Source organism: Mycetomoellerius zeteki, unplaced genomic scaffold (genome assembly GCF_001594055.1).
Source record: "Mycetomoellerius zeteki isolate Tzet28-1 unplaced genomic scaffold, Tzet1.0 scaffold31, whole genome shotgun sequence".
Classification (NCBI taxonomy): domain Eukaryota; kingdom Metazoa; phylum Arthropoda; class Insecta; order Hymenoptera; family Formicidae; genus Mycetomoellerius; species Mycetomoellerius zeteki.
Window position 1 is genome coordinate 2123997 of NW_017257294.1, and position 27541 is coordinate 2151537.

General features: G+C 41.7%; 1 protein-coding gene across 10 annotated transcripts in view; it reads left to right on the forward strand.

The window, feature by feature from the left end:
• Eph (Eph receptor tyrosine kinase) overlaps positions 1–27541 on the forward strand; it is a 97582-nt gene that overhangs the window by 20410 nt on the left and 49631 nt on the right. For all 10 annotated transcript variants that reach the window (XM_018451254.1, XM_018451259.1, XM_018451260.1 and 7 more), the window contains exon 2: positions 17910–18585. In XM_018451254.1, the coding sequence (XP_018306756.1) occupies positions 18456–18585 (130 nt within the window). In that variant the 5' untranslated portion in view covers positions 17910–18455. The remainder of the gene's footprint in view (positions 1–17909; positions 18586–27541) is intronic.

Sequence of the window (27541 nt, forward strand, 5' to 3'; positions counted from 1 at the left end):
ATATATTCATCCTAAATAGGCGTTATATCGAATATATCGAATAATGAATAAATTTTTTCTTTTTGATTAATCAACGAACACCGCATAAATTTTATGGAAAATGGGTTTCGGTCAAATTGCTTTAAATTTTAATGTTTTGTAGCTCATGTCAAGCTGATTAAAATTCTTCATGGGTCCAAACCTCCAAATGTCTTAGTTTTTATTCTAGGACCTTCAGAAAGTCTATGTTTTATTATGAAAAAGTACAAAAAATCGAAATAAATCTTTTTTATTATACTTGTATATGTATCAATGGTATGTTTATCATTTTAGTTTTGCGTCCATTTTCAGAATTATCCGGAATGAACAACGTGAACGTGATGGACATCTCATTCTTTTGAGATGTTTGATTTACATGAGTCCCCTTGCTTCTCACGAATATAGTGCTTGATTTTCGTGAGTCTTCTTACCTTTTTAGAAATCCTAATATGCTTCTTGGAAAATAAGATAAAGCTTTTTTCCAGAATGTTTTATATCATAAATTATATCATAAATGTTTTATATCATTTATTACTCATATAATAATATTTTTCGAAATATTGAAAAATATGATATAATACTTTTTTCGTGATATTATGTCTGACAGTTTTTTCCGTGACATATAATGTATACAATATATATGATATATTATACAGCATTCATAACTAATGTTAATGAAAAAAATTTATTTGATTATTTTTCCATATAAGATGTGATGATTTTTCGAAGGTCTTCGAGCAAAAACTAAGGCATTTGGAGGTTTGTGACTATGAGGACTTTTAATCAGCTTGACATGAGCTACAAAGTATTAAAATTGATTTCAAACGATTTGATCGAAATTCATTTTCCATAAGATTTGTGCGGAGTTCTTTCATTTAGTCTCAGTTTTCAATATATAGTCTCACTGGCTACGTTTACACCGTGCATTTAGGCCGCGGCCTATACAATAGATGCCCTTGTTTATCCTGTAGGTTAAACATTGGCTATGTTTACACCGTGCATTTAGGCCGCGGCCTATACAATAGATGCCCTTGTTTATCCTGTATATTAAACAAAGACATCTATCGCGGACTAAGCGCACGGTGTAAACGTAGCCATTGTCAGACAGACTAAATGTGTAAGCATATAAAAATTAACCAATCATGTGTTTAATATAAAGGACATAACAATAGCGTCCTTTATATTTTTCTACTCTACCTAAGTTTTATCTAGATAAGCTCAAAGCCTTCAGAATTAAAAATATTCGTGAAAATTGGAAATAAATATGGATAATTCAAAAATATGTAGTCAATATTTTATTTAGGTCAATATTTTATTTAGGACTTTTCATTCGACATTTTTATATTGAGCTAAATATTCAATATTATCGAATAGCGATAAATATGTCTAGCTTGAGCATCGTACATAATTATTTTGATAGTCTATATTAAAATTATTTTCGGATCTGTATTTAGTTAAATTTTTAGATACTTCAACAAAACTATTCTTTCTATGTAGAAAAAAAAAACGGATTCAATGCTTAAAATGGTTCCCGACACTAAAATATCTTCGTATGTCATTGTTTTTTATGCGTCTCAAGATGTGCGTGACTTTGGAACTTGATATGAGGATTCTCTGTATAAAACGGCTATCTCGAGTTTGTACGTCGAAAATTTGGACGGTTGCAAGCATGAAACACGCGTGCAACGAAAACAAACGGCGGGTGGTGCATGGCGAGAAAAATCGTGGAGGCACGACAGCACTCGTAAAAGTCTCGGTAAAAGATTGTAAAAACCGGACGGCGCTAAAATCGTAACGACGAGTCTACGAGCTATGGCTTTGACGATCGACCGGTTTCATCTTTGCTTTCGTTTGTACTTTAATGAAAGAGAGAAAAGAATCTGTGTGAAATGGTACGAGTCTAACGAAACGTTTAATCATATTAAGCACAATTTTGATATGACGTCGAGTTCTTGTAACTCTTGTCATCAAAAATTTAAATATCCCTTCTCGTCATAATTACATCCAAATATTACAAATATTTGAAATTTATTTTACGTAACACAATGTATAATAATATAATATTTTATGATACATGCAGAGGGAGATAAAATTATATTTATGTATTATATTCAAAATTAAAGTATGAAGTAGATTAATTTTTTCATAATTCAAAATCATAATGTTGTTGCATTGCATCGCATACCTACTTTCAAATTTATTTCACCATCATCCGCTGTCGTTGTTATAACGCATTGATTTTTTTCTATCACTTTTACAACTTCGACGTTACAGATGCATCAGCTTCCTGGATACACGTTAAAAGTGTCTTTTATAGAGCTCCTGGGACGGCACAGCGCGACTGTGTACGCATGTACACATCTGTGTGACCAGAGGCAATTCGAACCACGTATACGCGATCACTCCCTGGTGACTTGGTCTATTTTCGAAATTCCATCCCCCTCGGCCAGCGCCAAAGTGCACTCCCATGTTGCGCATGCATTGCCGTTACGATTACTTTTCCTTCTTGTTCCAGCCTCGTTTCTTCCTTAAACGCGCACGTCAGCACCGACTCGCACGCTAATCAAAGAAATCTGGTATCGTATCTCTGCATTCAGAAATGTATGCGTGTTTCGCAAATCTCGTAATAATCATTATAACAAAGGGCATCAATTAACTTGTCCAACTTTTATACAACTTTTTTTATGTAACATACCTTTTCAAGGCGATTCAGCTTGTGATAAATTCATGCACACACTATAATATAAACTATAATATAATATAAAAAATAACTATAATAATAGAATAATCCAATCCCTTGAGTTAAATAACATTTTGTTACTTTTAATTTTCATGTCAAAATGTAAATCATTTCATTTCTGGATTAGTTTCAAATATTGTCTATATTAACGTGTGTATTTAGTAAGTAATAGACTAAATTTGATATTCTCAATTTGATACTCACATTTTCTTGAGTTAAATTGTTTAACTCCATCGTTTTAGTAAAAAAAATTAACGCTATATTGGATAATAAAAGCAATGGCGACCTATCGAAAATTAAAAATAACTCAAATTGGGTGTAATTTGACATCATAAATTTAACGGTGTGCTTTTGAAATACAAGCGTTTAGAGAGACTAAAATGCGAAAGCCATAGAAATGTTAATCACTTTATGTTTCCTGATTTCCATCAAACTATTGTACATAAACATAACTCATGTCATTTTCTTGATTAATCGAACTCCCTATCTTCGACTATGATATCGCAATGAATCAATTTATCTCTTTTTATACTCAACACGTTCAGAATGCAACGCAAGTTTGGCGTGTGACACTGGCAATGCCTTAGGTATTCCCAAAGGAATTTTAAAAGATCCGATTTATCATAGTTTCTGAACTCGTTTCTGAGAGTCCGAGTTCGGTCATCGATCCTCTTAATTGGGGAGGCATGTGTGACACAGAAGAAGAAAGGATGGTGGGAACAAGATAGCCGGTTTACTTTATCGGTAATTAAAAATTCGTACATCTTGCGTCGACCCTACTAATCCCCAGGCCTCGAATAATTATCGCCTGGAGTGCGTTTCATTGTCAGGATTATTCTTTCATGGAGGTCATTACACCGTAGGGCCGGGAAAGGCAAAGACCGACGGAGTCGGAAGAAAGGGCGCGAAGAAAAAAAGAACGTTTCAAGAAGTTCACTCGTAGGTGCGAAATTGCGCGGAAAGAAAGTGCTCGGGGTGATGCCCGGTAACCGAAGGTTACCATCGAATCCCGTTCAAGGTGTACGAGATGTCTGTCTCGCTCGCTTGTACCGTTAATTCGGTACGTGCGCAGGTCGGACATTGCGATATAATAATTAATATTATCGAGATAAGAATATATAATTCCGTATTATACTCTTTTAGGTGCACCAGTGAAACGGGAGAACGGCGAGCAATGATCTTTCGGCAGCGCGCAGATCGTAATCGCGTTATCTTGAGAGGCGAGTTTTTTTTCTCTTTTTTCGCTTTTATGCCTGATTTAGCCATTCGCCACTCGCGCGCGCGCACGTCTCTGATATCGATCTCTCGTGTATTGCGCGGATCATAAATTAATATATAATGCATCGCGTACTTTCACGAGACGCGCGCGCGACTTTCGATGGCTCGTTAACTCGCCTCGGTGGAACGCCGAGAGAGGAGAACGCCGGCCGATGGAAAAAGCAGACGGGAGAATCGCGCATGGTGTACACGCATGCACGCGTCTCTTATAGCGGACAGGAGAGAGAGAGAGAGAGAGAGAGAGAGAGAGAGAGAGAGAGAAGCATATTGTAGTGTCCGTGCATTAGCGGGACTCCGGCACGGCCGAGTATATCATTAAATATGAGAGCCGCTGAGTCGGGAGCAGCTCGATTCTTTCTTTTTTCGTTTCCTCGTCGCTCGTCCTCCGTTCTCCATTCTCCGCCTAGTTCTTCTCTCCTTGTCGCTCCTTCGCCTTTTTCTACCTTCTCTTCCTCCGTCGCTGCGTTCCAGCATCTCTTCTCTCTGACCGACGACTCGCCTCCCTTGCGTCGCATCGTCCTTCTCTCCCGTTTCATTCCTTCATCTTCTTTTCTCTCTCTCTCTCTCTCTCTCTCTCTCTCTCTCTGTCCCTCTCGCACTAACCGACTTAGTTCTACCTGAGTCGCCGAAGTCTCTCCCGCGGCTTCGCTACCCTCTACTTCTGTCTAAAGGTGCGTTTATACTACGCGAGCACACGAATAGATGATAATGTGATTGAGGGCGAACCAATTTGCTCCCCTAGAATGGCGATAAACCGATAAACTATCGAAAGATGTTTTTGTGAACGTTCGTATGAGCATTACTTTGAAACTACACATTCGGAAATGAACTAATTCTTAATTAATCTTTAATTAGGCTTACGTTAACATTATAATATTATCCATCTATACTCAAAATAATTTCTGATAGCGAAATACTCAATAATGATAACTTTCTCAATCTAATTAAAGAATATGAAATGAATTCATGTATATTACGAGATTTTTTTTATAATAGAATTTTAATACAATACACACACAATTTTAAATCAAGTTGCAATGCACCGTGACTGAGGAATGAAACGCATTTGTTATTCTTCACGTCATAGTGCATTGTCGCGAGTGGGATTGAGCGACAGTCAGGAGGATTCATTCGCGATAGTGCAAACGCACCTTTAACGTCTCTCCTCCTCCGTCTTTCTTTCTCATGGATCTTCTCTTTCCGCTAGCGATGCTTCTCGTAATTGGCGTGACACGCTCTCCCATTCCTTCGTTCTATAAGTCGCGGGAGAAGCGGAGCGTACGAGCGATACACTGCAACATCGTCCCGTGTCCTCGAGGACCCGACGCGATGCCAAGGTTAGCAGCCCGATACTCAACGTCGCGTTATTCTCGATGATGGATACGACGAAAAGTGCGGTCCCTCCGGCCGTTCCGTTCCGTTTTGCATGGAAATGTATTTATCCCGTCCGACGGAACCGCGGTGATACACTCCCGAGAATATTCCGACAAAACGAAGGGGAAGAGCGAATTCGTCGCGCGTTGAGAAAGTTTTGCGACACAAACGGTCGCGTAATCCAATTTAGTGGTAAATAGCGAAATCCGTAATGAAGAATGTTGGAGATGAATTCTAAGCCTTCTCTAGAGAAGAGTTTCTGCATACTTTCCGTATACAACGACGGGCTTTGTGTAGCGCGGATCCCTCGTATTCTAACCCTTACATCGGAACCCTATTCACCTTTATGTTAATTCTGTAAACGAGCGGTATTCATGGTGAAAGATACGTAAAAACTTCGCAATTTTCTATATGAACGCGCGCCCGTAATCGCGGAAAAGAAATTGCGTGACGCATAGACGTGGGTCGTCGCGAGAGCGCGTTTCCCGTAGCTACGCGACCGGATTTTTCACGCGCGAAACTCGATGATTTATTATTAATGAACGGCGGGCTGACTTTCGAAGGAAACCATTAATTATCGAGCCGTGCAGATTGCTGCGAAGCCGCGCTTGCTCGACCGGACCTGACCGAGACTGTCGTGACCTCGTTTCCAACTGCAAATTATAACTTACGGGCTTTGCATTATTTCCCATCGCTCGTGTCCCCCCGGCTTCTTGAATGCACGAATACGCTGTCGCGTGATCCGCGCGATTTCTTTTTTCTCTCATATCGGGCCGGATTAAATCGTGAAGTCGTCCGTGTGATCTCTCCCCCGTAATTTATTCCGAGAAACTCTCTTCGTTGTCCTCCATGGCCATGCCATCGGGAGCTGGCTTAAGCGACGCCAAAACGATAGCTCGATTTCCGATAATTGCTCGATCGATCCGCCACTATCCTACCCTCCCCCCCTCAACACTCTGTTGGCTCTCTGACGGGGCTATCTAGTCGGTTTTTCGGCTTTTTTCGGCGGGGAAAAAATATCGTGCTCGATACTGTATCCGACGTAAATTGCAACTCGTCAATCGTTCGATATTATTTAACCATCTGTATCGCGTGAATAACCGCATGCATTTACCCTCCGATCTACCCGCTTTTCTTTACCCTCTCTTTTCTTCTCTTTTATTGCTGCCCGATTCACAGCGGGTAACCGATGATTCGATATTGCATGAGATCGATGCCGATGGAAACTGAAAAAGATAATCGACCACGGTTAGATAAATCAGAAAAAGAGGGAGATTGCGAAGCCTAAAGCGAAGAAGGGATTATAACAATATATAATAATAACAATATAATATTAGTTCAGGTTCACCAAAAATGGTATATTTGTTTTACAAATTTTATAATTTAAAAAATATTAAGTGAAAATCGACCGATGAGATTAAACACACATAAGCGAAAAATACTTTATTCGGTTAAAGCGGTTCTTGCATATATATGTATATCGCCATTTATTCAAAACGGGATTTTAAAAATGTATACAGAATTCTAATATTTTAAAAACAATTTTGCGCTTTTGCTTCAACGAATTGAACTAAGACGCTGCCAATAAACTTGTAACTTGTAAGTTGAAGTAGATCGGGGATACAATATAAAAGAAAAGAAACGCCCAAGGGACTAGTACCTATCTCAAATCCCCAAGACTCACCCTCTGTACAACCAAAGATTTTCGACGGAGGGATTAACCGTAACACGAGTATCCGACATCACAAACTCGCGTTCCACGAAGTCGTAGTTTCGGTATCGAGCGCATGAGAGACTTGGATAAAGTCTCTTGCTCGTCACGACCCAGTAATCGCAGCCGTCATCAGTCGTCGGAGAGACGACGAAGTGTAGCAGGTATCAGCTGTTGCTTTTCTCTCTCCCTGGCTTTTGCTCTCCCGACTGACTTTCCTCGCTCGTCTCGTTGCGCGCGGCCCTTCAGGGTCATTAAGAATCCATTAAGAGTTTTCCAAACTCAGGAAACTAAATATAAACTAGGCGGCCGCGAGTGTAGCAGGTGGCGTCTTAAGCGATGTTCGTACAAAAAAAGTACGAAACGAAGGAGAGAACGACGGTGGGGAAAAAAAAACTTTGTACGTTCTCTTTCTCTCTTCAGGGACAGCCCTTTCGCGTTGATGGAAGGATTATAGTATCCTAGACGCATAGATACTTTGCTTCTCTTTCTCTTTCTTTGGGCTGGTATGATAATGATGACGTCTTCGGGATAATTATCGCGAAGGCGTTTCGAACGGGCGATAATCCGTTTAGTAGCTAGATAATGCATATCCTTTCAATAGATGCTAATCAATATCGTATGCAGTTAATTAGTCGATTACATGGTATTATTGCCGAAGTATATTAATCCTTCATTGTTAGATATGTGAAGTTACATAGTGGAAACAATAGGTTCGCGGCAACGCGATATGTAGGTCATATAGAAAATATATTACCTTGATGTCACAACATTCGAATGTGAATTTCGATTATATGAAAATTATACGATGCAAAAGGCACTTCGAATCACGAGATGTCCCGAACTCATGACATCTCATGAGCGACCTGTCGATAAGTGAAAGTTCATTTCCATCGTCTTTCGATCGACGAACGATCCCACTCGGAATAGAATTTTATTTACCGTCAGGTGAAAGTCTTCCTGAGCCGTACCGTGGTTTAATTGAAAACCGCGTCCGGAAGACCACCAAGAGACACCGCTGCAAGATCGTTTTACGAACGATCGCACATTACTCATAAATATACATACGTATCAATATGTACACGTCCTATTTCTCGTTCCTAAGAAATTAATCATCTATTCATGCGCGTCGAGTCTTTGTTTCTGGATGATTAAGCCCAGGCGATATTTTCACCAGTCTTCGAAGCGAGTGATAACCGCTGTCGCGAGAGACTTCGACACGTATCTTGTGCGACTCACGAGGACAGTTCGCCGAACACCGGAGCTGGCTAACATTCCTTCGGCATTTTTCAGCAGTTCCTTTTTGCCCCGATCTCCTTTCTTCGTCATCGTTGGCCCTGCACTCTCTGCAACGTTCTGATTGTACCGGTAATCGAGGTCGTTAATCACTGTTATTTGTCGCGCGGCGTCGCCGGAAGCGCCGAGGTCGCGGTTAACGAGAAAAATAGACACCGCATTTACAGCGAGCGAGCAAATGCTGGCGAACGCGAGCACATCGAAAGAGAAACGAAATTGAGAAAGAACGAGGGAAAATTCACTCGTAGCTAATTTCCTCTGAGACACCTCGTTCTGTTTCTTAACAGATGGAAGTGTCGAATGCTTAACAAAGTCATTTCCATAGTTCCTCGCCTTACGTACGAAAAAAAGTAAGAGTTAATCTCCCATCATCAATAAACTTGATCATTTTCTTCACAATAATAATTAAAAGTTCCGAAATGTATAGATTTTATATGATTGTTAAAAAAAATACTTAGCGATCAATATAATAATTTTAATCTTTCTAGCATTTTTTATATAATGATTTTGTGTAGATTTTTAATTAATATGTAATTTTAATAAATATGTATTAATAAATATCTCTAAATTCTTTGAAATCTTACTCTGAAGAGTGAAAATTGAATCACAATCTTGAAACAGAGTGGCTCCTTTTTCAATCTTAAAGAATAAGATTTTATTCTTCAAAGTGACAATTTTTTCTAAAAGTTTTATGTAAAGCTGTTCTTTAAAATATTCTACGAGTACATTCATCAACTATACAGCGTGCAGAAAAAGATTTTTTCATTTTATTTTCTTAATATATTTTCTTTGCTCAGAATCGTGTCTTTATATTAAACTACCCTCATAAACCGATGTGGTAAGAGGACACCCCGGCACCGTCTAAAATGGCGAATTTCGCTGGGGTCATTACGATCGAGTGCATGTCTAACGAACGGTTACTTGTTAATGGAACGATTCCCCCATTGAGGATCATTCGTGGCACCGTGTGTGGGGTTGCGAACGGAAACCCCATGCTGCCTTCGCTTCCTCTAGATCGAGTACAACACCGGTTTGGGCGACCCCCTTCGAATCTCTCTTTTCCTCTCTGCCTCGATCATATTGCGCAAATGTTGTTCCCAACGCGATCCCATTCGTCTTGCCTCTTAATTAAGAAAAATAAACCAACCGGTTGTTTTCGTCCACGACTCGTTGTTTACGGATTCGAGGTAATGTTACGACTCGATAACATTGGTGGAAACAACTGGTAATATTTGTCATGATATACGATTTAACTTTTTATTAAATTCTTTGTTTGCGATGTGTATTTGGGACAATGGAGCACTATAACAGACAAAAGACTGCTAACGTTGTCTCAAATGTTCATTCGTCTTCGAAAATGTCGCGACAAGGAATTTACAAAGACTTGAAAACAGGATTCTTCTAAGCTGATGATTTAATGATACGTCCAACATACACATTCTAATTTTTATATTTATTATTTCTTTCGTTATTATTATGTGATTCGAGAAAATTAGTAAGAGTTTATATTCAACGTATTCTCTAATAATTTCTATCGTTTGCGTTGTAGTTTAAATTTAGAGTTTCTATACATTTATAATTTTATGTTCTTTTGTAAACGTCTTTATCGATTCCATTATTGCATTATTGCGAAAAGTAATGCATTGGCATTACCGTAGTTCGTACATTTACGGAGTAAACAAAAATTTGCTTCGTTAGATATGTGAGATTCCCCATATTTGCTTCGTTTGTCGCAATATTAAGTAAACTAGAATTTCATTTGAAATACTGTCACAATAGGATCACACAGGCTGTACAAATTCCGAGTTAGAATACGAGCGAAACCGTGCTCGTAACCGGCCGGGGTGGTGCCTTAGGAGGGAGAAAGTAAACGGAGACGGGATGTGGATGAAAATATTTCTCGCAGGAGTGTAAGATCGTATACGCATCAGAGACAGGAGGGTAAAGTATCAGTTCGGTCAGCTAGGAGGAACATCTCGAGAGAAGCCCCGAGGGATCGCGCGGGGAAAACAGGGCGTTCAGGGACCCTCCATATGTCACGAGGACCATGCTACCCTGATGTCGGAGCATGGTCCGGTTCGCGCAAAAATGCGGGGAGAATTGTGGGAGTGCACGAGATTCGAGTAGAAGAGAAGACAGATAGACAGATATATACAGTGAGAGAGAAAAAGAGAGAAGGACAGGTTTGGATAAACCGGAAGCGTGCTCTGGAATCGTACGCGGGAGGACACACGTTTTTTTTTTTTTTTTCGTAGCGATCCTTTTCTTCGTTTTTCCTTCTTCGCCTCTCAGTAGATCACCCGGACAAAAGAAAACGAGGAGAACGAAGCGAAACGGCAAATTGTGTCGCCTTCGAGTAGGAAGCGATAATTTCTAGGATTCGCGTATAGCCTCAACTAACCAGACGAGGGAGAAGGGGATCTGGGAGATAATACCTCGGGGTACAAAACAGAAATGTAGTCCTTTGAGGAATAATTTCGTTCCGAGGGAGAGAACTCGCCTCGGCGACGCGACGGTGACTGACAAAAGCGTTTTAGCCCGTGAGAAGCTTCAAACTTTCCAGTCGAGAACTTCGCCTTCCGCGCCTGTTATTTATTGGATAAAGTAAGTACGCGTCGTTTCGCCGACGACGACGGCCGAAGATACGAGCTCCACCTTCTCGTCCACCCATCCCCGCCTTCTCTTGTAGTCAGTTATAATTTAACTTGGAGTATTAATGCCTCTAATTATTAAAAAGTAGCGGACACGATGAGAGCCCGTGTCTCGATCTCTCGAAAGACTTCTTTAAATGCGATAAAAATTAATTAAAATTTTATGCGCATGCTGAAAATAAGACAAGTTCCACACTATCCCCATTATATTTGTCTACCTACCTCTGTCAAACATATATCATAGTTATTTATGTAATGAACAATTTAGAAATTTCTTTTTAGTTTGTAAAAAAACGCAGTTTGTATAATACCTTTTGGGAATGATGAACTACATGTCGCGTTAAGCTAAGCATAAAACTAAATATAGCGGAAAGAGACAATCTCCAACGGTGAGAGAACTTGTGAAAGAGAAGGGAGGGGGTGGGGCGAGATATTCCAACAAAGGGACAGTGCGAGAGCGAGAAAGGGAGAGAGAGGAAGAGAGATGGGAAACGAAAGCCATATGGCCCTAGATGTGATGTGCGCCCACGAAAGAAGCAACGAAGGAAACGCCGACGAACAACTACTCCGGAGTTTTCGTTTGAGCTCTCTCTCTCTCTCTCTCTCTCTCTCTCTCTCTCTCTCTCTCGTGAAATATAGAACTGTTGGGGCCCCGTGAGTAAAATTACGAGGCACGCGAGAGCGTCCTCATGGGAGCCCATTGCTCGGAAAGATGCAAGTATATCATCGTGCACACGCACTCGCCCGCATCGATACGGGAGCGCGTGTGCGTTCTCGAAGAATTGCTCCATGATGCTTTAACACAATCCGGAGACACGCAGTAATGACGAGGAGCTTATCGTCAAGATTAGAAACATATAAATTACGACGAGGCGTAAGCACACAGCTCTTCTTATCCGTATACATATTCTTCTCGCTGCTCTTTTTGTCTTTTCTGATGAGGAAGGAACTCGACTGAGAGGGACACGAGAAGCCGATGAGACCGCTAATGGTCGAACTATTTTGACATATGTGAACGGCGAACAGAACGTTTGTCATGACGTCACGGATAAGCGGAGAAAACGTGGATTAGGCTATCACCTGGCGACAGGCCCAGATTTCTGTCTTCCTGTCGTCTCTTCGGGATCCTTTGCCTTTTATACACGGCTTTCTTCCTCTACCTTCCTTTATTCCGCGATTATCCCTCCTGGTGAAAACGCGATAAAGATTCCGTCGAAGCAGATTCTTTCCTGTAAACGGGAAGAAGAATGGAGGTCACGATCGCGTGACTGATCGCTGATGAACTCCACGGAGGCCATTAGCTTTATCATCAGGTGTCCAGTTGCATGCTGGACGACATACGATAAGAAACGTACCAGTTTTTCCTCGTTACTTTCAGTTACGCTCGAATGACTAGTATTTGTCTTTCTAAGTTTCACGATATATCGCTCGGAAATGGTGTCCTTTAGTTTCATACACTCTCCTTCACATACAAGTTCTATTGGATTCCCTTAATCTTGAGAATTTGATGTTTCTTTTTCATGTTCTTTAAAGAGCTTTCTTCAAAAAGAGCTTTTTGAATTCAAACATTTTTGCAAAAAATCTTTTTTTATTATTTATTATTTCATTTTTTTATACATTACATATATTGTAATTTGTAAAATGCTTCATAAGTAGTGACGACCTATAGAAATGATTAAAAATAACTTAAATTAGGTACAATTTGATTATGAATTTAACAGTGTGCCTAGAATTAAACTGACAGTAAATAGAATGGAGATAAACAAAATAAGACGGAAATAGAGTAACAAATTTTGTTTAAATTATATATGTAAAAGTGTTCTTTATTTTGATATAGATTTTTAACATATTACAAGCTCATAAAAATCAGGGAAAAACACTTCCGTGTGTGCCCTGTAAGTAACAAGGAAGCTGAAAACATAATCTACGATGCCAACGCCATTGATTATAGTGGAATGCCAGTAAATATGTGGCAAGTTTTATTTCTTATATTTCAGGCGCTCGCGTAAACGCCAGTTTCCTTCATACGGATGTTCCGTTTAGATAATCTCTCCGTGCGTCGATCACGAAGACTATTTATGGATCATGCGAATCTTCAACACGCGCGCGTATACTCTTTGTAATTCAATCATTTCACGCAGTTGAAACGACCTGAAGCGGATACTTCGTCTGTTAAACGAGTACGGTATCGCGTACACAAGGGATCAGTAAGGTTTACCAATCACATCGACGTCGAGCGATCCGACTGAATCTCCTCACAAGCCATATCCGATCGAGTAACTGAACCCGATTGACGCGACAGCGATATGACGGTGCAGCGCGTGGTGTGGTCGATGCGCGAAATCTTAATTAAACATGAATGAGAATGGAACACACATTGCGTTTCTCAGTCGGACTACGGTCTTGCTTGATGCTGTATTATGGGAGCTCGCACGGCTCACTTTCACCTGGCACAAACGACCAGGTTAGTTGCGAAATTCCCGCGGTTTTGTGTATCGATATCGCGGATTTGTTTGCGTTCGCTCTCGCAAATCTAGCCGCTCTTTATGTGAGCATTTAATTTGTGCAATGCTGTGGCTAATTATATAAAGCGAACACGAATGAAATTTGCAAGCTCGTAGCGAATAACAGCAGTTAAATCGCATTCTTTCATTTTTTCCTCACTTGCATATTTAACACGCGGCGGAATAGTTTCGTAACAAAAGAAAACTGATTAAGGTTCATTATGCGGTAATTGCAAGCAGCGCTTGGCGGACGGTATTATGAGTTTTAATTATGAAAAGAGGGAAATCCGGTAATGTTGAAGAAATCTTTTCTTTTCTATCCTTCTCTTTATGTCTCTCAATCTTTTTTTTTTCCATTTATCGTCAACGTAAACTGAAATCCTAAACGTATGTATACAAACGGTATAAATCAAAGAAGCGGAAACAAATAATAGAACCAACTGAAACAAGCGCATGGAAGATTCAAAGGAAGACATAAAAGAAAAAGAGATGACATAATGTCTCAAAGAATTGTTTTGAAATTCTTATCGTTACAAACACATCGCAATAAAATCTCGAATAGGATCGTGGATGGAGATTCTAAAAAGTAGACCCGATCACGCAATGGCCGCCTTAACGACGATGTTCTCTCATTTATCAAGAATGGAAGTTGTCTCGCTTCTTGCGTCTATCCGTCACTCGTTAACCGGACGATCCTTACTATCGTAAAAGTTGGCTAGGCGAGGAAGAAAAAGAATTTAAAAAAAAAAGAGAAGAGATCGGGTTCGAGGTAGAAGACGTAGTTTTGGAAAAATAATAGCGCCCAGATCGCTCCGAGAGTGGCGATCGTCCAAGGTATAATAATTTCGAAGAACCTACTCTTTCTCCTACGCCCTTCGCAAGCCTCCTCCGCTCTTCGCCCTGCGTTCGTGTCTGCGTTGCTTCTCTCGTCTCCGGAGTATACATCTTTTCTTTGTTACGTTTACGAGCCTCGTTGGATCCGGAGTAAAACCGCGCCACTCCTCTCCCCTCCTCATCCCTCCCCGCTGCACGCGGCACGCCGGTGAAATAAATCCGTGTATTCCGGGGGGTCTTAAATTCAACCGGAAATAGAATTTGTCCCGGGGCGGTCACGGGCGCCGGCGGTGGTGCGAGGAAAGTCCGACGAAACGCTAGAAACAAGAAGAGCGAAAGCGAGAGCTTACCGAGTCGCCGAAAGGTGAAGAACAAGAAGAGGAGAAAGATGAGCGAGGACTCGCACGTGGCTCTACGCGAGATTATTTTAATGCTCTCTCTAAATAGTGAAAAAATGCTGGATAAGAGATAAAAATAATTTTTCATTAATATATATTCGTAGGAAATGAAAATATATATTTTCACTATCACTGATTAGAAATAAAATTATAATTATGATGCATTAATTTATCATACTTGTGTAAATCTTGAAAGTTCGATTTTTTTTCATTAGATATTTTACTTTTTATATGAAAATTATTGATGAAATGACAAATTTCCTGCTGGAATGCGGTGTCTTAGAACTAAAAGATCCGTTAGATCAAGCGATCAAGAATTCAATAAGATTGAGTGGCATAAATTAAGCAATAGGCTTCCGTTATGTGTGATATATCTTTACCTTCCTTGTACATCGTAACAATCAAAGTGCCATTCATCATGTTTTAAAGATACCGACAGACTTTCCTTCGGATAACAAACTTGTTCGAAATAAACTCCGTGAAACAGCAACGACGGGAAGCGTCTTAATCTGGATAAAAACGTCCAAGCTAGCTACATTGGCGAAAGTTTCCCGCGGGGTTGGGTGCGAAGAGTGGTTGGAAGGTTCGTGGCGAATGGGGGTGGAAACGCGAACGCGACGTCACGAGACTGGAGGGGAGAGAGGGAGGCTTTTCACCTTGAAAGGAAGCAAGTGCACTCGAAGATATTCCCGCAAGCCGAAGAGAGGCATTGTACACAATATATATGTATCAGAGGCGCACTCTCGGTTGTGCCTCCCCCTCTTCTACCTTCCCCTTTCTGTGGGTTTGCGTCGATTCAACGGGCAAGTGTCGCGGCTCGACGCGAAGCTCGTTGGAGGAGACGCGGCATCGTACAGAGGCAAGACTTAAAATTTTCACGAGCCACTCGAGTCGGAAGGCCTCCACTGCCTCCCGAAATTTGCAATGTGGCATACTTACCTGGGTAGTGGTTACACGGAAAGAGGTCTGGTCCGGAAGAGGACGCGAGGCAAGATGAAGAGTGACAAAGAGGAAGAAAGAGAGGCTTTTGCTCATTGAAGGAGGTGACCAACCACCTATCTAGTGAACGACCCACGGGAGAGACGATCCCCGTCGTGTTTACTTTTTGGAGGAAGGGAAAAATAACCGGTAACGAGACGCGCGGGGATTGAACAAGGAGAAAAAAATAGGAAATAGCTGCATCTCAAAGGTACTCGCCTACAGGCAGTCATCCTTTTTTTTCTCTTCCATTGCCACTTCAATCTTTCTTTCGAGCTTTCTCTCGAGCAGGGTTGTTTTCGGCAATTCTCTAGCGGATCTTATAAAAAAAAATGAAAGAAAAGGCTGGATGAAAAGAAGCACTACGGATGTCTGCCGTTTCGAAGAGGAAGTCGTTCTGAAGTTGGAAGTAGCGGAATAGAAAGGACGATGGAGGAGCGTCGTACCCGGTAGAAGGAGGACATCTTAAATTTTTGACGAGATCACTTGGGCAATGGCAACTGCAGAAAACGAATGGTACCAGTAGCTGGTTGGTAGCTGAGCTAGGAGGCGCTGTCCACCAAGCTGAGCAGAGCCGAGCTGAGTAGCAGCAGCGACGGCGGCGTTTCACTGAAGTCTGCAATTTTGCGGATGCATCTTGGCTGACCTGACTAGAGTCGGAGAGAAGGGGAAGAAGTGAGAGAAGGTCTTTGCCCGCTTTAGAAGAACTAAAGCGTACCTACCGCCGCTCTCTTTCTCTTTCCAACTCTCTCATTCTATCTTTCCTCTGTCATTCTCCCTCCTCACTTCTTTCCTCTTTCTTCTTTCTATCTTTCTTTTATATACTTGTTCGACACGCACTCGCTCTCTTTCACCCCTTTATATTTCGGCACTCTAGAATTTCGTTCCTACTTCGATCTTCGCGCCCGCGCTTCCTTGCACGCGGCACCCTCTGTCTTTCCTTCTTTGTCTTGTTTCTCTCGTTTTGTCGAAGAATGGCGAGACGCCGGCCAGACCCTAGGGCCTACCAAAGCGAAAGCAGAAGACGCAGTTGGTCGAAAAGGGATGGTCGATGCTTCGCCCTCTCTCTCTCTCTCTCTCTCTCGCTTTCTGTTTCTCTCTTCCTGTCGTGTTACGTTCTCTACGAGCGTGAGAAAAGGACGGAGATCGAAGATGGAGGAAGCGAGAGGGAGATGGATAAACGCATGGTATTGATCCTGGAACCCCCTGCTCTCCCGTCTCGCCTTATCCCGCGGCACCCTTCCACTATCGTGATGAACCCCAAAGTTTTGTACGGGGGCTTTCGTCCCTTTTCCTATTTCTTTTACCCCCTCGCTGTTTTCGTACTCGCTCTCTCGTTACTAGCACTATTTTCTTTTCCACGATAATTGGCCGTTAGAGAATAATGAATTCCGATCGGTGCCACTGAAACCCTTCACAAATGTGAGTTGACCTTGAACTCGAAATACGTCGTCCGGTTTACTTTCTTTCTTTTATACATATGTGACACATTTTTCTCGCCACTGTCAGACCTAGGCCGCAGATCGATTTACGCTCACAACGCTCGTGAGTATTATTTGTTTAATATTTGATAAATAACAAAGATGAAATGATTCTTAAACGTCACGAGCACGAGTCGGATCGCGGTCCTATAGATAAATAATCAAAGGTTAGCATTTTTAAGGGAACAATGCGGAATAATAAGAATAACTTGCGACTCATTTCTTAGACTTTTTTATACATTAACGTTTAGTGCTATTTATTAATGTCATTTTATTGTTACACGGATTATCATATATTTTCTATACATGTTATCAAGAAATGCAATGCATTATTTGACTTGCAGTGTCAATATATTTTAAAAACAATGAAAATATTTTGCATAAATCAGCAACATCGTAGATAAAGCAATATCTTCCTCAACGAGAATTACGAAAATGGTGTGATGCCTTTCAAAGATGCCATTAGAAAATTACTAGAAAAAACAAACCAACTGGTTTTGCTTTTTCATTCATACGAGATATAAACGATGTTGTTTGTCTATATATACCATCTCCTTGGAAGCAAGGGAAGGTACAAATAATACGCAAATAGAAAAAATATTATTTCTATATTTTAATTAATATGAATTGTCTTTATTTCTTTCAGATGCAGCAATCAGTAAAATCCAGCAGTAAAACATCGTATCACCATGTAAAGCAAGCAAAAAGTATCCGATCTCCGTTTACTATTAAAAGAAGCCATGCACTATAGATGAAGCAAGACGATAGTTCTGTGATATAAACTATTGGGCAATAATATACGTTCATAACGTTATCACGCAGTCCTTTTTGAGACAAGAAATATCGAAGAACGTGTGATTGTCATTGCTGCGTCATCAGTCCGTTGGAAGAATTCTAAAGATAAATAAGAGCAGCCGTCGGAGCGATAAACTGGAGCATAAGCGGGCAGGGAAAGTAGTGGCCGCTGAGGAAGGCGGAGGTGGTGGTGCCGACGAAGAGGGTGGAGGAATCCGACGGTGGCAATCAGTGGCTGCCGTGACGCGCAAGACGACGACGCGACGCAAAGCGCAAGGGGAGGCATGAGGAGGCGAGAGTGACGACGCTGGCCGGTGTGCTGCATCCTCTCGCACGGATCGTGAGAGGACCGGCGGCCGTCCACCGCGGCAGCAGTGGGGCCCACACGGCGATAAGAATGGCCCCCTTCAATATGGCGGGCGTAGCAGGCCTCCTAGCCACCTGCGCCGCCGTTGCTGCTTCCGCTGCCCACCTTCTGCCGTTGCTGCTGTTGCTAATCTGCCCGCGAGGGACCCAGGCGGAACAAGGTAAGCGCTCGTTCGTCCATCCGCTCATTCGTGTTCGTTCGGTTCTCTATTCTCTTCTTCATTACCTTCTTCTGCCTACCTATCTACGTAGGGCTAATCAAGCCGAGATGATAGTCCGCGGCGACACCTCGGGTCGCGATACATCGCGTCCGATTGCCACGCTCGGATGTATACTTAACCAGATGTATCGGGTTGGGTAGGATCCAAAGCAGTTAGTTAACCGCCCGCACTGCTGTTGCCACGTGATCGACCGATCTGTCGATTGTCTCGAGAAGGCGGAGTTCTTCGATGATCGCTTATCGTCAACTCGAATCGCGGATGACTTAATTATCTTCGTGTTTACTAAAGCTACCTCTTTTAATCTGGAAATTAAAATACTTTTTCATTTTTTGTTAGGAGAAACAATTTGGTGTAAAGTATCCTCAGTTATCTGCGAACAGCTTTGTTTAAAGTAAATTAAGGTTGCGTGGAAATAATTGTAATATGATATTGCTAAAACAAGTTAAATGAATGAATTGTGGAAAAGACCTTAGTACGACTAGTAATAGTCATTTTATATCTCTTTTGTCTAGATTGTGAAGTTAGCACGCTATTCGATTAATACAAAAAAAAGATGATGACAGTTCCAATAGCACATTTCACAATATTTACAGTTCCTTATCAAAATAAAAAAAAATCGCATTTTTAATATATATCATAAAATCAAAAATAACGAAAAGGACTATTATTTTTTTTAAATTAGTAAGACGTATTTTAACTTCACAAACACTCCTTTGTCCTGATCTGAAACATTGGTCCTTCTTTCGACTAACGGAGAAGCGAACGTAAGAGACACGTTAGTTCGCATCAAGTCGACGTTTCCTGACGCTCCGGTCGTAATTTCGCGGCACGGCACGGCGCGGCGGCCGCGTGATTTATTGCACGGAGACGCTGAATACGAAAGGAAGAGAGAGAGAAAGAAAGACCAAATTGCCACGACACTAATTGCGTACGCGCCGCTATACTTACACACGTCCTAGCGACCGATCACGTGGCGGCTATGAGTCCCTCATCTACTGTAACTCATATTAGATCGTTATTTTATATAATTCGCCTGCTCTTTTTTTTTCGTTTTTTTTTCCTCTTTGCAGAGAGATAAAAGTCTCTAGTTCTTATTTAACATCTCTTTTAATATTGTGATATATATATACGCTGCAGCATAAGGATTGAAGAGATTGTTTTTATATTAGCGAAACTTTTATAACGTGTGTTTAATATTCTTCATGAAAGAACGATTTTGCTAAAGTATCTAAAAAAGTTAGATGCAGATCTAAAAATAATTTCGTTGGACCATCAAAATAATTACGTAGAAATCCCAAGCAATGCTGCAAAAAACTTTTGACATTCTAGCAACCAGTTTTTGAACGTCCTACATAATTATTTTGATAGAAGAAATCTTTAGATACTTCATCAAAATCGTTCTTTTATAATCTAAGATGACCTCTTATTCTTATATCCCTCTCGAACTCATTTTATTCTATTCTAAGTATATTCGGATGCAAACGAGGGGAAGAAATTTTAGGACCACTTACATTAATTAAGTTCTTTGTTTCTCTTCTGTCCTTAATCGCGATATAATTCCTCGTCGCATTGAGATTCACGGCAACGCATTTTTAATTTTCTTTTTCTTCGCTCGTCCGTTTTTTCTTTCTTACGAGCACCAAGTCAGTGTCTCGAGGCGATGGATGTTGTTTGCTCGGATAAAGGATTCTCCTGTGTGCACTGCCCTCGTCCCGATCGTTGCGAACGTGATTTAACGGAGCCAAGATTGGCCTTCCAGTCCCATTATGCGTTTCTGAAGATCATCCACACGGGCTACCCGGAACGTTTTCCATATTTTAACTGAAAAAAAGCTTGGCGCCTCGGGCGTCTCGATGGCTCGCCCTCTCCGCGGTCCCTCTCATTCTCTCCTTTCGTAGAGGGGAATAACGATAATTTCGTAATGCGGACCAATCTTCCGAATTGCAAGATCATCCAAGGTGCCGGTAGTTAGCGTTCAGGGATTAAAAGGGGATCGTTTCGTCGCGCTTTTGGGGACGGTCGGCGCGGCTCGAGACGTAGAGACGCCTTCACGAACCAGCAAACTCGCGGCGCCCCACCTTATTTTATACAGTGTGGTTTTGGAGCGTTTATGTAAAATAAAATGCATACGAGCGGTTGAAACCCTCCGATTACGGGCGGGGAATTTAAACACTAGAAATTAGTGAAAAATGGAATAATAGAGCTTCTCACATTGAATTAATCCTCTCCCTCTTTCCTCCTAATATTTATTACATATTTGTGATGATTGTAGGAAAAAAAGATTTAATATCTTATATATTACGTAAAACATAATTTGTATCAATTTATAAAAATATTGTATTAATTATTTTCTAAATCTGAATCATCAGTGGATAATCACATTAGTCCCAATTATACCACTGGTAATCAATGAATTCACAGTAAAATTTAATCGATGAAAAATCAATGAAACGTGGCATCTCATCTAGCTAATTTTGCTTTAGTGTATAAATTCAACGTATATGGTATTGGAACGTGCAAATATTGAATTATACACTACGCGAACTTCCTTTCTTTTTCAATTGAATTTCACTGATTCAAATTTAGAGAATATCTTGGGTGTAAGGAGCCATTTGTTCTTTATGTTTGACTAGATAATAATCAAGACCCTCCCTCCCGTCCGCGTATTCCTTGTTCTTGGCAAATTTCGGTTGTTTCAGTTTTGAGATCTTCGAATTACATCCTGCGCGATCGCGGCCACCACGGACATAGCCGCGGCAAGTTTCCTCGGCTGCCCCTCGGGAGTTCTTCTCCCCCTCCCGGTACGTAACGCATTTAATGGAACTTACCAAGGATCCGTTCCCAGTGGACCGTGTCTGCCGATGGAGGCGGCTAACTTCGTTTCCCCCGACTTGCACGAAACGCGAGCTCCTCGTTATCCTTACCCCCACGATATCTTTACGCTTCCCGCTGCTCTTCCTTCCGCCATCGCTGTCGCCGCTGCTGCTAACATTCGCAAACTTTATCCTTCGATCGCACTCGTGATCCCTAAGATGCGCGATCATTACCTTAGTTCCCGAACTTTACAGGTATGTGCGCAGCTGGTACTTCGAGAATATCGTTTGCTTCGAGAGCTTGCTCGCGAATTATCAGAACTTAAAATTCTTCATCGACGCGTGACATTTTGCGAGATCGAATTCCTAAACTGCTTACCGTGCGAAGTCTTGAATGCACATGTTTCTCTGATCTGTACTCTCGTTATATGTCATCGATTCAGTTTTAATCGGTTTTTTCAACATTAAAAAGATTGGTCAAACACCCATAAATACGTTGTGTGATTATAGTATACCTATTGATTTTTTAAAAATAAAAACACTATTAAAATTTACGTTTAAACGAAATAATACAAGTATATATATACTTTATGATCACAAAAAATTTTAGATCGGTATTTATGATCGATTCTTATATTTAAGACTGTCTTAAGATACATCTTAAGTACAATCTTAAGATGTCATGAACTAATTGGAGAGCCGTGTTAGCTTCTTAAGACATTACTTAAGACGGTCTTGAAATAAGAACGAACTATGAATATCTTAGATTATTTATTTTACATAATAATTTCTCGATTATACATAATTTAGTCTCGCCTTTTCTTGCAATCGATCGAGTTCTTTCGAGGATTTTAGACGAATCCAATTCTGTAATACGGCAGTCGAAACTCAATTACTTTCTCGAAGCAAGGCCCACGAACGCTACGGTACCATGTTCGCTACTACCGTCCACTCGCGTTCCGAACTCATTTACTGCAGAGGCGAGTCCATCGTTTTGCTCGCCGACCATGCGATCGCCGAGAGAGCCGGCGAAACCCCACCCAAGACTCGAAACTTGCTTTCATTCGATTTCATTGCACATTAGCAGACATTAGCTGAGAGCCGATGCGAAATCAGAAGTGGACGAAATCGAAATTGCGATAGATGAAAAAGTTTCTTTCCGTTCTTCTTTCTCGCATCTCGTCCCTCGCTAATTTCTCTGCTGATTCCTTTACCGTAAATACATTAATCGCTACCTCGACGCAGTTCTTCTCGGTGAACCCCTCAGGAGATTGATTAAATTTTAACTAATCCCAGTATGAGCGATCTTTCATTATATCTCTCGTCGCATCACGCGCAAGTTTCCAATGCTCTTTCGCAGAGTCTCACGCGTTTTGCAGGAATGTAGGAGACGGAGTAAGTTTTCCTCTTCGGCAGTAGTGAAGAAGAAGTTAGCGATTCCCCGGTGCAGGAGCGACATCGGGATATCGGGAGCAAGGAGCGGCGGTGACGGGCGGTAGCCGGGAACGGGTCTCGCGAGAGAGGCAGTCCTCTTCCCGAGCAAACTCGATTGCCTCCGCGAAAAGGCAGAAAGACTCGTTCGAGCTGCGCTCGTGGCCGTGCGAGAGCCCAGCTCTCGTCGCTTCTACTCCTTCTTCCTTCGGCTCCTTCTCTCATCCTTTCTCACTCCTTCTTTCTCTCCCGGCTGTTGCCTCTCATCTCTCTTTCTCTATCGTTTCTTACTCTCTCAGGGCACGGTGAGTAAGAGACGCGGCAACGCCGCAGGAATGCCCCCGGCCAAACCACCGCATGCATACCTGTACAACCTACTACTCTGATCCTGGGCCCCGACTGTATACGAAGAAAGCCTGGCAGCATTCTATCGGTCCGACAAGGACGGAGTAGGACTTGTCCTCTATCGTCTGCGAAGTAAAGGGAAGAACGGGAAAGAAAGAGACGGAGAGAGAGAAAGAGAGAGAGAGAAGGAAGGAGCCTGGCTCTCTTCGTATACACGTGTACGTGAAGGTGGAAGCGAGGGCTTATGGTTCCGGCCCCCCCTTGTGTGCGTTGCCCATGCGCGAGGAAAAGATCACACGACGAATGTAGGCTACTCTCATTGACCGAACTCGACAGCGCTGTGGTATCGTCGTTCAAACGAGAGAAAGATAGAAAAGGATTGAGAGAGAGAAAGAGAGAGAGAAGAGAGCAAGAGGAATTTGCGATGATATCCCTCCAGATGCATCGTGGCGAAAATGCATCTATCGCGAAATTGACCGTCTTACGAATCGAGCGCTCCTTTGCACCATTATGCGGATTTGTAAAGTTAACACGCTATTCCATTAATATAAAAAAATTCATGACAGTTCCAGCACTTTTTATAGTGCCATAGTTCCTTATAAAAATAAAAAAAGACTCATTTTTTATACTAAAAAAGCAAAATCGGAAAAGTAGCAGCCGCAATTGATACCGAAATTAACGCGAATCGATTTCAGTATCAATTAGAAACAAACACATGATGACGCGCTTGAAAAATTAATATATTCAAGCTATCAAGTATCGTTATTGAAAACCTATCAACGTTGGTACGACGTTTCACTTATATCGTTGGAGAATTGATTTGATCGATATCCGTGGATAGACAGAGCGTTCGCGTTCGATCACACTGTCGGTCGATCTTCCAAATCGGCTCTGTGGCGGCCGAAAAAAACTTCATATTTTTAACTCGACGCTGTCGTATACTCTTTTTTTCTGTCTCACTCTCTCTTGTGAAATATCAATGCGATTTAAATATTCAATATCATTGGCGACGTGCAATATCTGCTCTCGGTGGCCCAAGCTGTGGCACGGGCCACAAAGGGGCGATCCCGTACAACCTGCCAGAATAAAAATCAGTATTTTTTCATCCTGACGGTTTTTGTTTCGTCAGATGATTGGACGAAACCGCGCCCCTCTCGTTCTCGTCGCCCTCCCCTTTTTAATGCCAATCTTACTCCTATAAATACATCGGGTCGAGCTTTCCGCAGCTGGACCACCGCAATTTCGCTTCCGTTGAAAGGAAACCGTCATCGGTGGTCCCTTTGTCGCGCGTTTCCTCTTCGTAGATTTTCCAACGACGATGACGGCGAGATGCGGCCCGATCGCGCCGCAGAGACAAATAAACTTGTCAAACTCAGGGTGAAGCGGGAAAAAACGTGCGCGCGAGAGTAAGAGAGAGACTACGATATACATATATGTGTATATCTTTCTACATGTGCATATATCTGCGTGTGCATGTTTATGTGTGTAAACGCGCTTTAAATGTATGCGCAACTTGGTGCAAAACGAGCATTGCGCGAGACGAAACGCGATATGCACGCACCGGGTACACGACTGAACATAAATTTTAATCACGGAGAAAAATCTCGCAAGTGAGATGGAAGAAAAGAGAGGAGAAAGAAGGACGTCAGTTAAGAAGAGGAAGAGACAGGTATAGAGATATATAGAGAAGTTAGGTATGCCGCCCAGTAAAACGCCTCGAATAGCGGGGCCCAAAGTACTCCAACGACGAACGATTTGCGTTAGTCCCGTGTGTTACGTGTTTCCCCATTTCAGACGAGCAAGTATTCAAACCGGTATAATTTCCGCGAACTCGAGCTTCAATGCTGTAGGCCAGGAGTGTCAAGCTCGGTTCTTCAGCTTAAACATTTAAATTTGTTCATAATTGATTGCTAAATGCCTCGTTAATATGCATTCGCGATATAACGTTGCAGAAGAATAAAATATGTGCTGTAAATTACAAATTTAATATACGTGAGCAGTTTGATAAGTCGGTGACTCTTTTTACTTTTTTTTTAATCAAAATTCTACTTATTTTTTAATACAGTTTCCTTTTAAAAAGTCACTGACTTATCAAACTGCCCAAGTAAGCAACTAAAGAAGAACTTGATGAAAAACTAAAAAAAATTTTTGAGATTAATTAAAAATTAAATAAATAACTTGTAATCTTTAATTTATTCATAATATGTAAAGCTTCAAGTTGATTGATTATTTGCTAGATAGCTTCAATATTGTTCTTTCACGTTATCCCTGCGAGAATAAACTGATCTCATGGAACTCATATTTTCAATAATTTTATTATGGAACGTGAGGAAGGCAGGTTGCAATTTGTTGGGCAGACAATATGCGAGGATCGAACGAGACGAATTGCTTCGGGAAAGTGGTGTATATCGATGTGTATATGCCCGATGTGCCCGGCATTTTATATAGGTATTCCACCCCCTGTTTTTACACCTCCGTATATGCCGTCGTCTAACAGCGCGCTTTCGTTTCTTCTTCGTTGCGTCTCTCCACCCTTCTTCATCCCCATAAAGTCTCTCGAGGCGTCGCGACGAGGGCGTGAGCGTCGGCTGGTTACATTTCCTAGCAGACCATTATTTCTCTCTTACACCTACGCGCGCGTGCGAACAAGCCTCATCTACACATATACACGCACACGCACGCACACACATGAATCGGCACGGTACACCGCGCGAGCTCCGGATATTTTCTCCCTTTTTGCCCCCGCTACTACATTACCTTTTCCGAGCAGCAGGGAGTTAGGAGTATCTCGCTGCATATTAATGAAAAAATTTGTGACTTCCCTCCGTCATCCAGCAGCAGCAGCAGCCGTTGCCGCAGCCGTCGCACCTGCGAAAAAAGGAAGAGTTGGAAAAAGAAACGAGTGATTTCTCACCGCTGTTGAATCCTCCATCTCTTCTCGCGACTGCGTCTATCCCTTTGAATATATGTTTCTTGCTCCTTTTGTACACGACCAGCGCCGTTATAATGATACCGTAAATAAGATATCTAGTACAGTAAGTACGTTTTGTTTCGAAGCGAACAAAACTTGAGTAAGGAAAACTCTAGTGAGACTGTACTTGGGACTGTAGTCAGTTATATGCGTCAAATGTACAAGTTGACATTTTAAATAATTCATTCACGTTTTCCAAGTTGGGTCTCTTAGCATCAAGATAAGCCCTGTCTTATGTCGCGATGCATAGAATGATATTTCCTCTTCCGTATATCAAAAAATGGGAGTAGTTCTTGATCGAGATGAAAGCTCTACTACGATCGAGGGCGACACATTGAATGGCATTAGCGTGATATACTGCGACTAACTAATAGCGTTTTCGAGTGCAGTAAGTTCGGACCTAACCCAGGTTAATTCGAAAGTACCATGATCTCGTTCAATCAAAAACCAAAGTAGAGCATGTGACGTCATTAATTCGACCTGGGTTGGATTAACCACGCTGCACTCGAAAACGCTATAAGGTTCGGGTTCAGCGAATAAGCGGAACGGCCGGATCAGGCACGAAGGTCTCACGTGTATCGAAACGAGTTTGGCGTCGTTTATTCGTGCGGAACACGATCAGGTGCGCGTAAGTGTATTTCTAAGACTGCGTAATAGCTGCTCCGTTTAGGTGGCGAGCCGGTTGCATTCGCGAACCTGTTTTTAACGCGGACGAAGCATTTAATGTCGCGCATGGTAATAAACGTTAGCGTTATGAATTTAACGCGCGCGGGTGTACGAGAAAACACCGAAGTTTCAAGATTTTAACACGGCCATGTTTCAAATTCCGCTAATCCGACCGTTACGTCGATATTAACGCGTTAAAACTGCAGCTCGAGAAATGACTCTGCGCTCATGTAGGGTTATGTAAAACGCGTCGTTATCGTATCGATACTTTCTGTAAACTTTTGGATTACTGTACTAAGTTCCGAAATGTGACGTTTATCGTCTCGTTTATTTGTTCGATTGTTAGGATGCATTGCAAAAAACCCTGTAATAGCCGCGTCAATGACATAATCGGCTATCGAGCATCAAGACACTTTGGATGACCCGAGATTTGGACGAGACGATACTTTGACAAGATCGTTCGCCGTTTCCATTGCGTGGACCACCGAGGTCACCGCCGATGGAACTCGACCGGTGATTCGAGGGAGAAATGAAACGAGATAACTTATGCGCGGTGCTGACTCAGGTTCCTCGTTATTTCGGATCGTGTCATAAAATCTTGGTCTTAACAACGCATGCGAGGATATACCCCACTCTGTAAGCTGAAATTGAAAGATTCCTGGGAACGTCG